The sequence below is a fragment of the Channa argus genome, chromosome 21 (assembly GCF_033026475.1).
Source record: "Channa argus isolate prfri chromosome 21, Channa argus male v1.0, whole genome shotgun sequence".
Taxonomy (NCBI): domain Eukaryota; kingdom Metazoa; phylum Chordata; class Actinopteri; order Anabantiformes; family Channidae; genus Channa; species Channa argus.
In genome coordinates this window covers 2,951,779-2,972,027 of record NC_090217.1, presented here as the reverse complement: position 1 = coordinate 2,972,027, position 20,249 = coordinate 2,951,779, and the positions used below count along the sequence as shown (strand labels likewise).

At 41.0% G+C, this 20,249-nt stretch overlaps 1 protein-coding gene across 14 annotated transcripts in view; it reads right to left on the bottom strand.

Moving 5' to 3' along the window:
- The window catches only part of grip1 (glutamate receptor interacting protein 1), a 60,277-nt gene that overhangs the window by 1,023 nt on the left and 39,005 nt on the right, over positions 1-20,249 (bottom strand). For 6 of the 14 annotated variants that reach the window (XM_067490698.1, XM_067490701.1, XM_067490692.1 and 3 more), the window contains 16 exons: positions 19,939-20,084; positions 17,142-17,222; positions 16,219-16,288; positions 15,599-15,744; positions 14,816-14,960; positions 14,403-14,542; positions 12,935-13,138; positions 12,009-12,162; positions 11,112-11,150; positions 10,742-10,853; positions 9,592-9,624; positions 7,591-7,701; positions 7,361-7,477; positions 7,127-7,273; positions 1,446-7,026; positions 1,137-1,177 (listed from right to left, as the gene is read on the bottom strand). In XM_067490698.1, coding sequence (XP_067346799.1) covers positions 6,727-7,026; positions 7,127-7,273; positions 7,361-7,477; positions 7,591-7,701; positions 9,592-9,624; positions 10,742-10,853; positions 11,112-11,150; positions 12,009-12,162; positions 12,935-13,138; positions 14,403-14,542; positions 14,816-14,960; positions 15,599-15,744; positions 16,219-16,288; positions 17,142-17,222; positions 19,939-20,084 — 1,945 coding nt within the window. In that variant the 3' untranslated portion in view covers positions 1,137-1,177; positions 1,446-6,726. Of the gene's footprint in view, positions 1-4; positions 133-1,136; positions 1,178-1,445; positions 7,027-7,126; positions 7,274-7,360; positions 7,478-7,590; positions 7,702-9,591; positions 9,625-10,741; positions 10,854-11,111; positions 11,151-12,008; positions 12,163-12,934; positions 13,139-14,402; positions 14,543-14,815; positions 14,961-15,598; positions 15,745-16,218; positions 16,289-17,141; positions 17,223-19,938; positions 20,085-20,249 lie in introns of those variants that run through there. The other 8 variants (XM_067490695.1, XM_067490707.1, XM_067490706.1 and 5 more) reach the window with 5 other exon arrangements.

Sequence of the window (20,249 nt, the reverse complement as noted above, 5' to 3'; positions counted from 1 at the left end):
TCACACGTTGTCTCCTCTGACAATGTAAAGCCCGAGCACCACCTGCTCCACCCCCTGACTGGAGCTAAACACTCGCTCGTGACTCTCATCCAGGATCAGGTTGATGGTCTGATCGAAGCCCTTCAGAGTGCCCTGAAAAACCCCAGAGTCAGTCCAAGCTAATGGATGAGCTACTAATGAAAATCACTTCACACGTACACGATTAATAATTAAAATGGGAAAATAAAGATCCAAAACAAACACAAATAAAATCCAGAGCTGAAATGATAACAAACCTGGAACAAGTCCACACACATTTGTCAAACCAACAATCCATCAATGGTTAAAGGATTTTCATCAGATTAGTAAATGTGAACAAGAGAGACTCAATTTACCCTGTTTTATTTAAATAACTCTCAAATTAGTTATTAACAATGATAAAAAAGCAATTGCTTTCTCTGTTATCATTCAAAAGGGAAAATAATGTACACTTTAGTTACTTTGCAGGTTAAAACAGAATCTAAGGAGCCGATAATCCCTGATAATATATTTCTGGGGGAAGAAGCTGTGAGTGTGAACAACAGCTTCATCTTTACCTGCTGCTGTTTTTGTTCCCCACAAAGTCTCCATAGTAACACTGATCTTTATCAGTATTAAGTTTTTTTTTAAATTACAAATGTTTCTTTGTCTTATTTTGCACCTTTGAAGTGTTTGTTTGCAGTTCACAATAAATACTTCTTCCTCCAGTTGTTGCTACTAAATGGTGGATTAGTGAATAGAAGAAATAAATGTTCATTTTTCACTGTAAATAGTAAGAAATCAGGTTTTTAAAGGCCAACTTAAAACCCACCTCTTCACCTGAAACTTTCTTTAGGAGCCACACGTGGAACATGTGGATCTAGACTAGACTTGTATATTCATGTTATCAACGGGATCAAGTTCAATAGTGTTTAAATACTTTGTTTTCTCCACAACGCAGTCAGATAGATGAAATCGCTTTCTACTGCAGTAGTTGTACTCTTGGAATTAAGTACATTGTAGAGCATCTAGTACGCCCTTCAACTAGAGTACAGTTAAAACTTGTATTGGAGTACTTCTACATGAGTACCTTCGGCAGCTCCAGTAATCGATGCAGTAAAGATCGAATAGAAACTCACCACAATCATTCTGCCGTCGGAGGTGACAATGGCCACGGTGCCTGAACCACACATCGTTAAAGAAACGTTTTCCAGACAGATGTTGAACCACCGTTAATAATCTCCATTAAACTAACTACGCGCGCTGCGTCGACAAACATATAACCCTTAGCCACATTTGTGTATTTACAACATAGAAGTTCCACCGCTGCGAATAGTCGAATAGTCACAAATATCACAACTAGCATAGATGCTACATTAACTAGCATTTCCCCATTCATTCGGACGGACAGTTAGCATGTTAGCCAGCTAACTGCAGCAGAAGGATACGGTTAATGTAGCTTTCCAGGGCAGTGGACATGCTTCCTGTCGGGCTTCCAGTAGATGTGTCGTTAAATATTACGTAAAGTTGTGTGGTGCTTAATATTTGCAGATTCCCGACGAAGCAACAGCAGCGGCCGCTAACAGCAAAAACACACGGGAAAACCGACGGGATCTGCCCACCACCGATTCATCGAACGGGCCAGAAAGGAGAGCGACGAACTGGAACGTCACATCCGGTTTACGGTAAAACTGACACAAATGAACATTCTACCACATTTAACATTTTACAAACATTTTACTTTAGTTTGCGTTTTTTATGTTAAAGTCTAGTCTGAAAGAAAGATTTCTGACCCCTCCTTAAAACCACGAATGGAGGTTGGCTGCGGTGTTTTCAGACTGTTCTAACCAGGTGTGTAGGTGCTATTGGTATTTATTTTAAATATCTATTTCAGTGCATAATTCCATAATTAAAATGGGGTTTGTGCTTTGTGTGAGATAACACATGGAGACCAGTCATCTCAGCAGGTATTCACTTTATTGTTGCTCAGTAGTCGTCCATACAAAGAGGAGGGGGAGGGAGGGGGGGTGAAGAGCAGTGGAGCCCGACAGAACAAACACTAGGAACATCATGCTACCAAAGTATTAAATTTGTACAAAAATACTTTACAACATCCCTGTTCCTTTAAAGAAATATACAGTTTGGTTGGTTGGTGAAGCTACATGGAAATTAATCTGACCCACTATTTCAAATGGCAGTGCAGTGTGTGTGTGTGTGTGTGCGTGCGTGCGGATGCTAAGGTGAATCATTTGAGTGCAAATTCCTGCAATTCCTGCACACGCTAACAAACACACAGGTAACACATGCAAACAAACACAGTGTGTATGGCTTTACCCTCCAGTAGCCACGCCCTCAGCTCTGTGGCCCGTTTTCATTGGTTGAATGGTTTCCCTCAGTTGTTGCTATAGTAGCATAGTGTTTGTGTGAGGTTAGCCAGCTGTTTAAACCAGGAGCTACATGTCTTAGCCTAGTTCGAGATTTGTGCTCACCATTTATTAGTTGTTAGCCCTGTGCCAACACCCAGCTGCCGTTGGCCCAAATATTAGTTCTGTTTATCTAATATTAGCCCTTTTTAAGTCCTGGCTAATTATATACTAACTGTTTTACTAATTAGTCTTATTCTAACAATCATCTTTGTTTACCAGGTAGTGTCCCACTGTTAGCAGCGAGCTAACAAAGCATTAGCTACTATGTATGGTAACCACGCTAGCTACCACAGACTGGGAACAAGGTGGCTATAACCTACAATAACCAGGTTACCCGGGTGTAAGCCCCATGTCAGGAGTATGCTAGACACAGACTAGCTGTGTTAGCTGGCTGTTAAATGTGTGCAAAGACCTAGCTGAGCTAGTTAGGTGTAAGCCCTGCTGTAGCTCTTGCCCTGACGTTAAACTATAAACTATAAACTATTTAAACCACGTGTGAATCCTGCATTACTCCTGTTGGGAGTAAGAGTGGGCTAACTAGCTCTACATTTACAACGTTTCCTCCCATGGCTCTGTTAGTCCGGTGATGGCCGCGAGCCACCTATATGCTAACCTGTTGGCTTTGTTTTAGCTGTGTTAGTATGTGCTACCCATACACTTATCAGATGGTTTGTAAAACGTTTGTGTTAATCACATGGTCCTTTGTGTTACACGGGTAATACTATCATTGTACTCAGTGTGTACTAGCCACATGCTACAGCTTACTTTAGATTCAAAACATTGCAGTTAAAGGCTGGGACACACCAAGCTGGGCTGCAGAGGAGAGTCCATCTTCAGACTATTCTGACTGGCTGATCAGCTTAGTGAATGAGTGCATGAGAGGAGACCACGGTATTAACACCACAGGTACAACTTTTAAGTAGTTATAAAGCAGCTGTGGTGTGACAATAACGTAATGCTTTGTTTGCAGTTTGTGTATTTGCAGTTACAGGTCGTGTAGCACTCATCTTTACTCCTCGACGTAGGCTTGGTGTGTCACTGCCCTGAGAAATGCTTGGATGCAGTGGCAGCTGCTGCCCAGCCATAGCTGATCACAGCAATCCATCACAAAGACCACAATATGCTGTGTCTGTTTGGCTCAGGGAGGATCTTTACTGGCTGTTGGTGCTGAGGGAAGTGAGTTCAGAATGAACTGAGAGCAGGAAATTGTTGACATCACTCAAAGGTAAACACGCACACACGCACGCACACACACACACACACACGTATCTAATGTCCCAGCTTTCCTGTTTTAACAGACTCTTTTCTTGTGTAACATTTTTGTGATTATGAGGTGAATGTTTTTAGGGTTTGGTGAATTTGTGAACAGCAATGGGGCTGAACTGTTTTTAAATCTATTTTACATTTTTTCATGTTCAGTCGCCATGGAAACAAACAAACAGAGTACTGACAACAGTCAATCGAAAAACACATCAATCAGTTAGCATAATAGATCACTGTAACTTGGGGGGGAGGGAGGGGGCTGGGTTGGGGGCATGCTTGGCTTCTCCTTGGGAGCTGATTAGTTGGATTGGTTTTTTTTCTCGAGTAGAACCAATCACAGACAGGCAGGGAAGCATTTTGTTTTCTGATTGGTTCCAGCCAATCAGCTGAATCTCTCAGAATTCCTGTCTGGCTGCCAATTGGTCAAGGGGAGAAGAGAGGGTGGGGCAAAGCCAGGGGGTGGTAGGGTCTTAACTGGCCTTGAGTTTAAAACACACACAGGCACGCGCACATACATACACACAGTGTGGCCAGTCCAACAGGTGTAAACAGTAGAAAAAGATTCTTATTGAACTGCTCAGTGTCATCATCAGCATTATTAACGTAATTATTCTTCTTCCAGGCTGCAGCTCGTTCATGGCACAGAACTAAAATCTTAAGAGTAAACCATCAGTTCATTTCATCGGGGATGCTCCAATCAGTTTTAGCTGATAATTGTTGGAAACAAATTCATTTACTTTAAACTACTTTGTGTTTTTGCTGCCATATCCATTATGGCTGTCCCGCTGACCTAATGCCATTCCAAAATGATATATAATGAAAGGATGATTTCATTTGTACCAATTTGTTTAACCCAATCTGATGTCGGCATAAATAGTCCCTCCACAAATTTTATTTAAACCCACTTCGTTTTGATCAGACCACATGGACTTTACCCAAAACTTCCATTTTCTTTGTAAGCAAATTATGCGTCTGACAAGACAAATAAAAGTAGGTAATACTAATAGTTAAAAAGACCTCCCCCCCAGAGTCCAGTCTCCATCTTTTTTCATGCTGAAAACATCCAGGATGTGATGCCTCTATACTCTGAAAGTCCAGTCCATGCTAACAGCTTCACAATATTGCGCTCTGTCACATTAAACCACATTTTCCGGGCCCTGCTCTGTCCTCGTTGGTCGTCTTATTTGCAGTAATGCCAATACCGCATACATTATTGCATTTATGAGGCAAAAACTGATCGTTTAAAAAACACCAGAAATGTAGTGAGATTCTACAGAGGAAACTTTTACTAACTCTGTACATAATTTCACTGCAGATTGCCTGGTTATGATGCATAACAATATTTAGGTTAAACAATCTACTGTAGATAAACAAAGATGTTAAGGATGCTGTGGCAAAGCATAATTGCACCCTGTCCTTCTCTCACACACAGTGGCAACACACATACATAATCCATCCAAACTGTATTAAGGTTCCCAGGCGTTTGCTCTGCACATAATAGGATAAACTATGAACTCCACCATAGGGAGGAATGGTAGTCATGATTACAGTCATTATGACTATAATCTTTCCTTTTTGTTCACCTATTCAAAATCTTAATCACAGTTACCTTAAGGTTCCTTAATTGTTCAAATTGTTTCGTTACATAGACCCAACTCTAACTCTTGGAATTTCAGTGTGGATAAACTCCTTATAAATCTTTGGGACGTTCTTCTATTAGTGCCATACGCAGAGTCTTTAGCTGCCAATATTGGAGGTTTAATAGTGTCCTGCAGGCTGATAGATACAGAATTCCATCCTTCTAGACTCTTCTCTTAATCTACATCAACCCTTCCTAACACCAACCATCTCTGACTTCAGGTGTAACTGTTTTTAATTTTATTTTTACACTTGACCATTTCAAGACCTACACTTACATAAACCCTTTTTAATCTTATGCCTGAATCAAACCATCTGAACCATCCTCAGCGCTTCTGTCCATGACCCAGTTGTGGAAGAAAATACTACTCTGAACAGCTTCCTTTAGTTTTCCCTTTAGTAGGGAAATAGTACGACTTAGTTTGGTTCAAACATACTCTGGGCTTCACTGTTAACTGAAAGACCCGGTGGACTAGAATTGCTCAAGCTCTCAATTACTCAGACATACACCGGCTGAAAAGTTGCCTATTTGAACTTTTGAAATGTTCTGGACTAGTGATTCCAACTTGCAGAAAATCAAGGGCACATAAAACAAAATGTGGAGTTTAAAATGGTTTTCTCGTGAAGGAGCTTCTTGTACTTTGATTAAGAACAGAAACCAGTTATTGATCTACGTTAGTTCAAATAATCCCAAAAACATCAGCTCTAGTAAGACTGATTGAAGCATCCCTAGTCTCTTTGGACACCTGTCTGTCCATCAGCAGGTTCTGGATTCTGGACTGGAGTCCTGTCAGTCTGTGTGCTGTTGTGATTTTTGTCCACTGTTTATGGCCCTAGTATAATCAGTAGCCATAGTTTTTTTAACCACTAAGACCAGAACCTTATGTGTATTGGACAAGCAAGACCATTGGCTGTGGCTCTAGTCCCACTAGCATCAGTAACTCTAGTTCTAGGCTTGTAGAACCACTGACCGCTGATCTTAGACCAGTAAGATCACTGGCTATGGTTCTGGCTTTAGTAAAACAAACTGAAATTGCTCTGGGCAATACAAACAGTACACATTAGACCACTAGCTCTGTCTGTGTCTCCAGCAGGTTCAGTAGTCATGGTTCTGATTCCAGTGAAACCAGTAGTACCAGTATGCAGAATTGGATCAGATGAAAATTAAGGATCTTCTTCGGTCCATCAGTGTGTGCTTTCAGACTGCTTTAGCAGACAAGAGTCAAACTTTAGTGATTAGTCAAACATCGTTCAGAGGGTGAGTGCAGCACCATGGGGGATCCGCTCTGAACCAGTCTGGATGGGTCTACACCACTTTGATTCAACGTTGTTGTACTGTTTTCTTTGTTGACCCCTCAGTCTCGTGAGAACCAGTTTATTTCAGTTAGATAGTTTCTGTCTGCTATAAGGAACTATTATTCACCTGACCCACCCCAAGCCCTGACGCTAGACCATCTCCCGGTTGGCTCCACTTAATTGGACCACCATCCTCTCCTGTGCCAATAGAAAGCTCCGATGGTCCCAGTTCACTGCCAATTGGCTGTGGGGAGTGGCTGCTGTTGGTGGTGCCATCTGTGTGATTGGTCACCAGGGAAGAGGAAGTGGGGCTTCGACTGATGACAAGCTCCAAGCGATTTGGAGACTCCGCAATCAGAGGGACAACGAGGCAGCAGTCGAAGTCCCTTGTCCGCACGTGGTTAATCTGAAAGACAAACAATTATGCATTTAAAAGAGACATACTTTTAAGAGGCTGTCTTTTATACTAATTCCACTAATATCACAGCATATCAGTCCTTTTGTACCTGTAGTATTCGGTCGTAAGCTCGGAGACCACCCTGCTCTGCTGGACCTCCAGCACGGATATTGTTAACATAGACACCACGGTCCAACAAACCATCAGAAACACTGAAACCAAAGTCCTCTATGTCTGAGGCCTTCTCCAGAGTCAGCTGCAGACACAGACACAAAATGTTAGCTTCACACCCAGAATCATGTCCTGGTCCTGCAAAATGTAATGCTCATTGGCCAAAAGTCACCTTATGGAGTTCCACAGGGTTCTGGTTTAGTATCTCATTGACCTCCTGCCTCATTTTCCTCATAGCAAAAGCTCGGCGTTGAGGGTCGGAGGGCAAGGTGTTGGACCGAGGCGTCACCTGGGAAGACGACAGGAATATTTTCTTAATTTGTAAAAATATGAATAAGCAATACTAGGATGTGACATAACACGTACAGGTGGTGTCAGAGGACAGTGGTCATCCCAAGTTACCTGTGGTCTGGAACTGCTGCGTTCCTGGAAGCTTGCCTGGCGTCCCAGACTACTGCGCTGGGGTGCTGGGTCATGGTTCAGACTGAGAGTAGACCCTGACATGATGGTTGCCTGGAGACAGCCAATCAGAGAATGAGTCAATCAAAGCCACCAAATCAGGCCACAGATCGTTAAAAACGCACAGCTGGATCCATCGCAAACATGGAGATTGAGGGCAACCTGGGGTACAACCTTTGGCCCCAGCTGGGATGGTCACACCTGGACAGGACAGGTCTCTACTGACAGGTTAAATTGCTGCTTCTTCTGATTAACTGTTGTTCTACTGACAGTCTCTGGTTCCTCAACAGGTCTACATTGTTTCTGAGGAAAATATTTACGCACAGGATCTTTTGATACGCTCTACTGTTATTTCACCTGAGTAGATCTATCAAACTGAGAAACTTACCTGACAATTCCTCTACACTACTGCTTCTATCAATAGGATCTACACCTCTTTCTACTCATGGAATCTACTTTGGCTGACTCGTAAGATCAGAATCTGCTGATCTTGATAATAGAGCCTACCTATAGCACAACCCTATTCATGTCACTCAACAGACACCCACTTTTCAGCCAACCAGAATCGACTCGTCAGACACATGCATGACTGACAGATCTGCTTCATGGCTGGCAAAACAAACTACCCATCAGGCCTTGCACAAGCTCTCCCAGCATGCCTTGCTCAAAATTGCCATGCCATGTGCAACATGTCTGCCACGTGATTGGTCAAAAGCTAGGCGGTGTCACCAAAATGTCACAATGACGTAACCATGGTCTGCAGCTTGCTGCTGGGGTGCGGTTAGAGTCACATTCAAAAACAGCTAACATGTTGAATGTTCGACGCTAAAAAGTCCAGTAACAGAGCGGAGAGGTCAGGGTAATGCTTAATCCGTTCGGTTTTCTATTTACAAATGAAAAACAGAAATTTGGAAAATAATGATAATAATATTCCTGTTTCAAATCAATGTAAAATTGGGATTTTGGATGTGTTCTTTCAATTTTATATAGATATAATGTCTGCTGGAAAAACAATAAAGAAAATGAGAAAATTAGAGTATTGTTTATTCATGGTTGAGAAGCTGGGGAGGGTGGGATCTATGGGTCCAGCTTAGCCTGCATCTGACTAGTCAGCAGAGTAGCTCAGCTCGCTCAGTCAAATGGCTGCTTTTAAGGTTTATGACTTTCCTCTGGTTTTCTAGTGGCCGATTCCAGAGGTTACCAGCATTTTTCCTACTAAAAGCACTTTGGCCTGCTGCTCCATGTTCAGTGTAGGTTCATGCAACCACAGAGACATAGCACATACACTGCTGAGCCTGTCAACCACTTTGTTGACGTCACCAGTGGTAGCAAGCAGTTTCATCTTGTGTAGTGAACGCAATACTATACATCCTGATGATGTATGAAACGTAGACTACGATATAGCACTGTGCCCGTGTTTACATGAACCCACATACTCTCTTGAGCAGAGGACTTGGCCCATAGTGCATTAGGTAGGAAAAACACTGGTAAACTCACTGTAACATGTTCATAAAAATCACCTCTGGAAGTGGCCGCAAGAAATCTAGAGGAAGGATGTGAACCTCGAAAGCAGGTGGAGCGAACCAAGCTGCTTCACTGAAGTTTGATCAGATCCAGACTGAGCTGGATGCTTTGATCCCACTCTCCAAGTTCTCAAGCATTAATAGAAATACATATTACTACGATTTTCACGTTTTTTAGCACGTGAAACATTATATAAATTAGCAAACATTATATAAATAAAAATGTTAAAAGTCCAAGATTCCAATTTCACATGAATCTGATGCATGAAAAATTTTTTAAATCTGAAAAAATGTATTTCCATTTTCTAATTTCTGTTTTTTAATTTGTAAATAGAAATTGAACTGATAAGCATTACACAGACCAGATAAGAGAGAGGAGTGGACAGGAGGAGTGTTAGTAGTGGGGGAGGAGGGAGGATACCAGAGTGAGGAGGTGCGTCTCCTTTCCAGACTCCTGGAAGAGAAGGAGTCATTGTTCTTTTCAGCTCAGTCACTTAAATGTACTGTGGCATTTCCAAAGAAGGCAAAGACGTTTTTAGTATGAGAACAAATGAAGATCCTAGCTGCTACTACATCATAGGGCTGGGCAGCAATGCAGATTTAACCTTTCTTTTTTTTAATTATAAAAATACACTCACTGGCTGCTTCATTAGGTGCACCTGTAGGCTCTACAGTCTGTGTTATCTTATTCATCGTTCATAGTGGATCCATAATCTCGATCCTCTTTTTGGTATTTTCAATGAATCCAATACAGCAGACGGTGGTAATTCTGTTTATTATTCATAGGTCATAGTGGGTGGTGGAGTCATACTGTAATGCATTATATTAAGAGGAGGTTCTAAATTTTTTGGCCCCATTTTAAATAGGGTGAATGATCAGATGTAAAAAAAAATAAATAAAAATTTATCGCAAAGCAACACAAATGTATTTAATCTAAAACCATTCCACCATATAAAAAAATAAAAATAAATAAATAAAATAAATTCCAAAACTGACGTGTGTCCAGCAGTTGCATCAATTGTCTGATTGGACTCCTAATGCTGTTCCCTAAATGGTAAATGGTCTGCACTTATTTAGCACTGTGCTACCTACTGGTACTTAAAGCGCTTTACTCTGCTTCTCATTCACCCATTCACACACACACACACACACACACACACACACACTCACACACCGATGGGGGGAGCTGGTATGCAGCTGGCCAACACTCACTGGGAGTTGTTATGGTATTGATTGAACAGATTTATTGTATTGGTTCAGTGTCTTGCTCAAGGACACTTCAACACGTGACCGGAAGAGCCGGGTAATCGAACCAACAACTGTGGGATTGGTGGATGATTGCTCTACCTACTGCCCCACAATCGCCCCGACCTAATTTGTTCCAGATTTCATTTAAAGTTTCTATGGCTGTTTTATGGTATTGATTGAACAGATTTATTGTATTGGTACAAGTGTCAAATTATACCCAGCCCTCTCACTATTAATTCTACCTAAGGTATTACTACAGCTACTACAAATATTATTACTACAGTTGCATGTCTAATAGTAGTAATTTCAACAGTACTACTAACTTCCAGCTCTCTGAGGATGCCGCTCTGCCCACAGGTTTCCAGATCCTCTAAAGCCTGAGACCAGAAGTTCTCTTCCTGGTCCGGTTCTGTGCCATCATGTCCCACAGTGAACCTGGAGGAAAGGTCAAAGGTCAGCCAATCAGAGAAGAGAACAGCTTGGTGGCTTCGCAAACACACACACACACACGAGGCTGGTGACAGGCCATGCTGGTCACAGTATGAGAGGACGTGCAGAAACCACATACACTTCCACCTGGTGTATGTGTCAGTGTGACAGGGATCAAAATTTACTAGGTGAGGGGTTCTGCTGGAGGTCAGACAGGTGACAGAGGAGCATGTGAGAGTGTAAGGTCAAAGGTCAGTGTGGTACCTGCTGTCAGTGATAAGACCGCTGGGCAGATTACAGGCTCTGCAGACAGAGACACACACTACTGTTACTGCTGTTAGCTCAGCACTAGTAACTGCCAATAAGGAATAAGGAAGCTAATGTCAGGTACTAAAGGCAGTAGGATTATCTGAATGCTATTTAAAATGTCCAAATATCACACTGATGATACAGATGAATGATGCTGCTGTATCATGAGAGATTAGCAGACACATGGACTCGAGAACCCACCATGTGCCTTCAGGGCCTCTATTTTGGATCAAATCTGGCCTTGGGTTTTCCTGTGTCTGCCTTTAACGCAAACAGGAGGCCATCTTTCCAGGAAGACAGGGGAGTTTAATTGATCCGACGCCTACAATTAATACTATTGGTGGGGGGGCTAACAGTAATTCACAGGCACCACATTTTACTCTCACTTGTTCATGGGTTCTCATTGTGCTTATACTTGAGATGAATATAATGCAGAGATTAAACAAATGGTATATCAATATAGCATTGGATATGCAATCGTGGCCTTCATCTTTCCACATTTTTGCTTCTTTTGCCAAGTTACATCTTTAAGTTCTTTGAAGCCTCCATCTAAGTTCTTGCTACCCAGAGGTGAAACATGCTCTCTCTGATGTCATTAACCTGCTGGTGACGGAAATGTTTTTCTTTGTGTAAATCATTTTTGCAGCATTGTGTGTATAATTGTAAGTGCAGATTTATATGAATAATAAATCAATGGGGGATTGTGTGCTGATTTTTTATGAGTTTATGTTATCACTGCAGTCTCTCTCACATATTCTCCATTTTTCTAACCAGGCCATAATTGCATTCCTTTCATTTGTCATTTTAATAGATATGAGTCTATTTAGTCATTTAATTTTCTCTTCCTCTTACCCTCCGAGCGGTGGTCGGTCCCACTCATCGTAACTCAAACCCAGATCTGACAGCGGATTGGCTCTCTGGCGAGTCGAGGATGATGATTGGCTGTTGGTTGTCTTGGTGCTGCGCCATTCGTGGAAAGTGTATGGAGATGACTGAAATGGTGGAGCTACAAAAAAAAAAAGAAAAAAAAAGAAAATAATTTATTACTGCAGTTTATAGTTGCTAAAGCATTTTTGCAGCATTCAACATCTTTTACACAGTCATGTCTGTAGATAGGTGATGCAAAACAAACAATAGAGCCCATTAGTTATTGAATTTGACAGTACAAACTCTTAATAACAATAACTATAAGTAATATACTTAATCAATTAAGATAACCTGAACCCATGTGTTAATATTTCTTGTTTGAAAGTCTCACAGACAAAAAACAAGACGTAAATGACTAGAGCAGGACCAAAGAGCCACACAGAGACACAACCAAGGTAAAACAAAAATACCCAAAACAGGAAAAACAAACCATAAAGAGGCTTAAATGACTGACAAGACCTGCAAAACAATCAAAATAAGATAAGACTCCAAACTGTTAAAAGGTACCAAATGTCCACAGAAAAAATATATTCACAGACATGAAGTACGGCTGTCTGCAAAGAGACAAAACCAATGTGGACAAACACTTTCAGACTGGGTGTGCAAATTGAGGAATGGGGACCCAGAGTCCCATTAACATGTTCAAAAGAAAATTAAGCTTTTTCTAAAAATGAGTTGATGCCAAAAATCCAGAAGTTATAGAAAATGTTTTTGCCTACAACAGGCCATAACAAATCAAATGTTAAGTTTCTAAAACTGTTTTAAGAAAAAAATTTAAATGCATATAAAGACTTTAACAAATACCCTGACTTCAAGGTGAAAGGGTCAAAAGTCAGAGGTCAGGGTCTTACCCGTTGTGGTGAAGCTACTGTCCATGTTGGATCCGTCCCAGGACTCGACGGCGCTGTCAACAGAAGGCAGAGTGCTGAACGCCCTCTGACTGGACCGAGGCGCGACCATGACGACGGGCTCCTCTTCGCCGTCCTGGTTCTCCTGACTGAGCCCAGAGCCCAACCCCAGGCCTGGGCCAATAACACAGGACTTTGGGCTGGATACTAAAGAGATGAACCAAATCATTTAGTTTTGTGTTTGTTCTTTCAGTGAAAAATGTCCAGCTATCATCAGTTTCACCAGGGCTGTTGTTTGTTGGTGTCGTCATTATTTTATGTTCAGGGAGAAAAGAAAAAAAAACAAAAACAGGTTGACACTTTTACATCCCTTTGTCTTTGTGTAATATGAATGATTTGGATGAACGTTTATATTCCATTAAATTTTTTAGAATTCTTACCATATTTTCATCACACACACATAAAGCTTCAAGAAACCAAACTAGCTGTAGCAAGAGAGACACTGGTTGGCTGTGTTAAAGTCTGCTGCATGTCTCCTCAGATTGGTCATGCTTAGTCTTTGTTGTCCTTTTCAATGCCAGACCAGGCTGTTGCTGTCCAAAGTTTATATCATAAATAATATTTACAACTTTATGAAACTGTTATTTTTAATTTGTTTTCTACAGAAATGCTGAGCAATGGGCCTGAAGCATGTTTTATTAACCCCAGTGAAGGTTTGGTGACCCCTAGTGGGGGGAAGGACAGTCAGTTTGGAACAAGCAAATTAATTTCTTTGTTATTTTGACATATGCAGCATTTAGTAAAAACATATTTTGTGTTTTATCACCTCTATAAATGTGATGTTTTCTTACTAGGTTAGTGTTTAGTGAACCTATTAAGCAAGTGCTTCTTCATAGTTTTCTGATCCATAAAAAACCTAATACTCCATCCTGTGCTCTTTGGAACTTGGTAGCTGAATGGTTACAGAACATGCCTCATAACCACAAAGTCCAGATGAAGACGTTGGTTGATTCATACCCTCTATTGTTACCTTCCATATTTCCTGTCTGCCTCTCTGCTTTACTGTCAGTTAAAGCAAAAATGCCCAAAACATATGGAAGAGTTAAAAAGAAGTCAGCAGGCTACAGAACCTCTTCCTATCGTGCCCCTTCCCTCAGTCTGACTCTGTAAAAGTTTTTTATCCAAATTAAAACTTATCTCTATGCCCTGACCTTCAATTAGTGCTTTACTTACAGATCATCAGAGGGTCTTTACCTGCTACTAACTCCTGACCCAGCATGCACAGTATAATCCATACTGTCCTGCTGTAAACTGCTGCTTCAATCTAATCAAACTGCAGCTCTACACACTCTGTCTTGTCCTTCCCACAATTAACACAGTAGGGCCTCAGTGAAATGTTTTCATTTTACATTTTTCCCAATCGATGGTTGTAAATGCTGCCTTAAGGTGTTTGTGTGCACGAAGTACATACGTTCTCCCTGCTTCTTGATCTTCAGCGTGACTGTCTCTCCTGCTTGCTGCAGCAGACTGATGGCTTCACTCAGAGGTTTCCCCTTTAGACTGCTGCTGTTGATCGCCAGAATACGATCTCCCACGTGGATCGCACCGGTCCTGTAACACAAGCGGACACAAATACACATTAAGCCGATGGTTAGTGCAGAGAAAAATAATAACAAAAGCGTCAGGATCAGCTCGGGAAATCTCTGTCTCTGAGGTCATAGTTAAAGAAGGTGTGGAACTGGACTTAGGTGTCTCATAAAGCAGCAGTACACCGCTTTTAAACAGACCTCAATATTAAACAAGTAACTGAATTCATACATTTGTGACCTTAACAGCAAAAAGTTAAACCCTGTGAGCTTCATGGCGATAAATCAGTGTGAATACCTCTCAGCCAGCCCCCCCTTGCTTAGGGAGGAGATGATGATGGGGTCGAAGGGCTCCTCGGTGCCTGAGATGGTGATTCCCAGTGGGCCTCCGTAACGCTGCAGCTCCACTGTGTAGATGATGCTGCCAGACACCTCCTGTTCATCTGAAACATATAATAAAGGTGCTTTCAACACTAGATGGACAACTGTGAACTCATGGCATTATGGGACAGAGACGCTGATATCAGCCCCACTAGTCTCCTGCCTGTGCGATCATGTTCTTAGACCTTCAGCAGCAGGTCAGAGTCTTACCTGGGTGTCAGATAGATGATGTAGCAGCTACCTACAGTATATGACAATGGAGAATGAAAACTCCTGGCCTCTAACAGGTAACAGATTGCAAGATCAGTGAGCTGCTAACTAAGGTCTGAATCAAGATAATGGATGTTACTGGATATTTGATTTGGTCATATAAGTGTCATAGGTGAAACTCCACATTTAAGAGTTGGAGAAAACATTCTAGGAGCTGTTGAGAAGTTTTTAAGTGTTGTTCAATGTGGCTAAGTGATCGTTGAATTGTTTCTAGGGATTTGTAAGTGAAATTTCTGAGTCCTTCATTAGTTTTAATGTGTCCTTGAGATTCCAGGTGTCACTGATTGGGGCTCAGTTCCATTGGTGACCAGAAGAGGGCGCAGTGTTTGTTCACAACAGATGAAGAATGATGAGTTCAGCTTGGAGTTGAACTCCAACATAAATATTCCACAGTAACAGAAGTCAAATCAACAAACTAAAGAAGTGATACCTGAGTTGTCTTCGTCTTTGCGGATCTTTAGTTTGACCAGCTCCTCACACTGCTGAAGGATCTGAACCGCTTCCTCCATTGAGCAGTTTTCCACCCGGATGTTGTCGATGGCCAGCAGCTTGTCCCCGAGCTCCAATGTCCCCGTCCTGAAGTACATAAGTGTAAATACAGAGCAAACTGTTATGATGCTGATGCTGTAAACAGATGCTACCTACCACCGTGTGTGGCTACGTGTCTTTCTACAGCTGTGTGGACACATTTAGGACACTTCTCCAATTGGGACAATTTTAAATGGTTGTTTGAGAGTTGGGACTTGGCTTTAGGGTTCAGGTTAAAGTTAGACAAGGGGTTAAGTTGAGATGATGAAAGTTAGAATAAGGGGCTACGGGACATTTTATTTTTTGCCCAGAGACACGTCGACATATAGCCATGACCGGGGATCGAACCACTGACCCTGTGGTCCGTGGACGGCTGCCTTAACATTAATGTTAAAAGTACTAAAAGTACTTTACATTTGATAAAGTATTTATACTGTGTATTTGCTGCACTGTGGTATTGATACTTTTACTTGAATAAATGTTGTGAGTACTTTCACTACTGGTGACAGAGCACTTATTTACCTGTGGGCAACGCTGCCTTTCTTGATGTCAGAGATGATGAGAGGATCACCTGGTTTCCTGTTGGATGGAGCTGCAAACACAGAGAGAAATGCTCAAACAGAAAACTGTAAATAATTTAATGTGTTTACTCCCATACTACACGACATAATGATTAAATGTTAAAGTGAAAAATCAAAGCAAGAAATGTAATATTGAACTTCCTCACTGGAGGAGGAGGCTGATCCAGCACAAGCCTCCTCCTCCTCCTTAGTTATAGTCCTGCTGCTATAGGCTTAGACTCCCGGGGGACCAGCCCCCCGATGCACTGAGCTCCTTTCCTCCTCTTGACGATCTCTCCTTTAGTTGTTGCTCTCTTTCTTTTCTCTCTTCACTTTCCACTCACCCCAACCGGTCAAAGCAGATGGCTGCCCACCCTGAGCCCGGTTCTGCTGGAGGTTTCTTCTGTTAAAGGGAGTTTTTCCTCTCCCAGCACTTGCTCAAGGGGGATTTGTTGGGTTTACACATCTGTATAGTTCGACATTATTCTGTAAAGTGCCTTGAGATTACTTTGTTGAATGGAATTGTATTGAACTGAATTAAACTGACAAATGTGTATGACAGTATGAAGAAGTCCAGGCTGAATGTAAAATGATGAAAACACTCAGATATGTGAAGTGTTGAAGTGATTTTTGTTCACGGTGGAAATTATTCTTGCGTCATTCATGACGGTTGTTTTCCGTACTTTTTCTGGGCCTTTTGTTCCTAAGGTCAAGGGTACGTTTTCTCTTTGTAAGAACGAGTCTAATGTTTTTAATCCCTCTAATGGGTTTTGATTTTTGGCTTCCTTGTATTTATGTGTGTTTTTAAAAATCCTCACATTTAGGTGAATAGTTGTGATGTTTTAGACCACCAGACCAAGTGAACACCATCCGAGCTGTACTTACAGCTGATGGTGATTCCCAGCTCCACGCCTGGTTTCTTCGGAAGCTTCACGTGGAACGTACCAGAACTGGGGATGACCGACTCTGGGAGACGGAGAGACACAGTGGTGATGAACAATTTCAGTTTATTGTAAAATAAGTCTGAGGGAAACAAAGTCTCTTTCTTCACCTCCGTGACAAGTCGTATGGTTACAACAGTGAAAGTATTTCATGTCTCTCCAGCTTTGCTGAAGAAGCAATAGACTAAAATCCAACTTCACTGTTTTGTTAGATGGGGACCAGTCTGCATTGTTGTACGTATACAGTTCCGTATCCACTTTGAGAATATACAGTATGTTTATGCTGCATTAGCCACTTCAACTTGTTGTTGCAATACATCAATAACACCATATGTGAGCGGTCAAGACTGCACTGAAAATAAATAGTAAATGCATGAGCTCAGTTTCATGGAAAACAAACCAAAAACTGTTTTCAGTGCTTTATGATCAACATGTAGAACAAACTAACAGTCTACAGTTGCTGAGAATCTGGATAGTTGGGCTGCTATACTCAGGTGTGTATCAACGCAGCCTTTCTTGAACTTATAATAATAAATATTGTAAATATTAAATATTGTAAAGCATGAATAATATGGAATATAAGTGAGGAGAAGTAGTAGTCCAACAAAGAACAGTGTTGTACAGCATAAAAAAATACTATCAAAGGTAATATAATAATTACTACTACTACTACTACTACTACTACTACTACTACTACTACTACTACTACTACTACTACTACGCAATGATCCCACAATGGTGGAACGAGCTACCAAACTCTTCACGATCAGCAAACTCACTCCTCATATTCCAAAAACTACTGAAAACAGAACTCTTCTGCACCTTCTTATGCACATAAATCTATTTTCTCTAAAAAAACAAAAATTCCTTTCTGCTCTTTCTGATAGGACTTTGCTTCAATGTTTTCCCTTTGACTTAAATGTTTGCTTGTCTTGTACCTCACTTGTAAGTTGCTTTGGATAAAAGTGTCTGCTAAATGACTAAATGAAAATGTACTACTACTAATAATATAACAGTTACATAAAACCACATAAGTGATGTAGTTTATATCATGATACACACTTCTCATTTAGTGTCTTGTAACATAAATATAGAGGCTCTCAGTAACTGCAGGCAGGTTTTTTGCACATGCAGATGATCAACTCTTTCACATGAAAACAATTCACTGAAATCAGCTGAGAACTGTAAATGTTATAGTGCTTTTAGTCCAGAAAAGTGCAGCTGCCACATTTACTTATTTGTTCACAAACCTGTCTCATCCAATGTGGCATATGTTCAACTGGGTTGAATGCAGTGTCTACTCATGTTGAGTCCGTGTGTATTCATCTGTTGATGTCCCTAATTGAAGTGTTTGTTTCAGTGTTCAGCGCTGAAATACGTCTATTTTTAGGGACATCTGTCTGGTAGTTATTATTTGTGAATAAACGTTTGTGGCAGATCAAAATAAATTAGGTTTTATTTATATATTAGGAACCTAAAATGGTCTGTACAAAATATGAGACCCTATGAATCAGATGAACATATTTTATTTATTCAGTCTCAAGCAGCTGCTGCAGCTGTTCTCCTCCGCTGCTGGGCTCTACAGAGCAGCTCTCTGTTGCAGAGTCGAGGGAACATCAGGGTTTGTGGGTGTGAAGTGACATTGATTTCAGACACTCATCAAAACTCAGTGTAGGAAACATCCAGCAACAGCTCCTCATGCTCAATCAGTGCTGACCCTGCATTTCATCATTTCAGCTAATAAGCAGTAATTCTGTGAGAAACATGTTGAACAAACTGTCTCTGTGAGCTAAATGTTTTTGTGGCTCCAGAATATCCAGCAGAGTGATATGTCATTACTTTAAAGGATCCTGTCATGTCACCTCAATCTTAAAACATGACATGTACTGTACATCAGAGTTGAGTCGCTGCATTACTGATTATTTAATCGCTCCACTCCAAATGCCCAAGCTCATAAAAGGATCAAAGTTGAAGCGTCAGCTCTCTGACACAGACGACCAGACCATATTTAATGTGACTGTTGCTTATATTGTTTGAGCTGTTGTTATTATTCACTAATTCGTCTTTGGAGATTATTCACTGTCTGTGAGTCATCAGAGACATGTTGTGTTGTTTTTGGGCGTAGGCGGTTATTTATACTGCTAAAGAGACACAGAAGGAGTCGCAGACTTACAGTCATTCAGACAAAACAAGATGAAACAGACACCAAACTGTGGCCAGCAAGAACAACTTTGCAACACGTTAAAATTAGAACACCTTTTCAATCCAAACTGCCTTAAATTTGTGCAAAACAAAACTTCCATTCTCAAATTCCATAGAGAGAAATAATTATGTAGCCTGTGAAATAATAATTGTAATAAATGTATGCATGCATTACTGTACATTAAAGTGCACATTATAACTGCATAAATATTGCATATGCACATCATTGTGAAAATGCAGGTGAGAAGTCGAAACAAATGCAAAATTACTTGCACATATACTATAGAGAGATACTTGAACTTAGAATTTTCTGATGTGTGAGGATTGTCAGGGTTTTAATGGGACATCTTTAGTGTTTTTGTCAGTGACTGTAAAAGCTTATTGGACAACTACACGAATCCTTTCTGAGAGACCAGACCAGACAAAAATACAATCACGTAATCACGTCATGCTAAATTTAACACTGCTGGATGGAGGCTTCTGATGTGTGAGTTTTTTTCTTGAGCTGAAAAAAATAAATGAAGTGTGTGTTTGTGTACCGGCCACGTCAAACTCAATCTCCAGAGTGAGCTGAGCAGTGATGGACGAGTCTCTGAGCAGCTGATTGGTTTCTTCCAGAGTGGAGTCTTCAGTAGGAACTCCATTTATAGACAAAATTCTGTCACCAATCTGCAGAATACCACACCTGCAAACACACACACACACACACACACGACAGGGGTTAGTCTGCAAAATAATGAAGTATGTCGTGTGTTACACCCATAGCATGTCCTCTGGTTTTATAAATGTGAAACATGTCAAATGTGCAGCAAGACCAAAAATAAATCTAAATACTGGGAAAATAATAAGA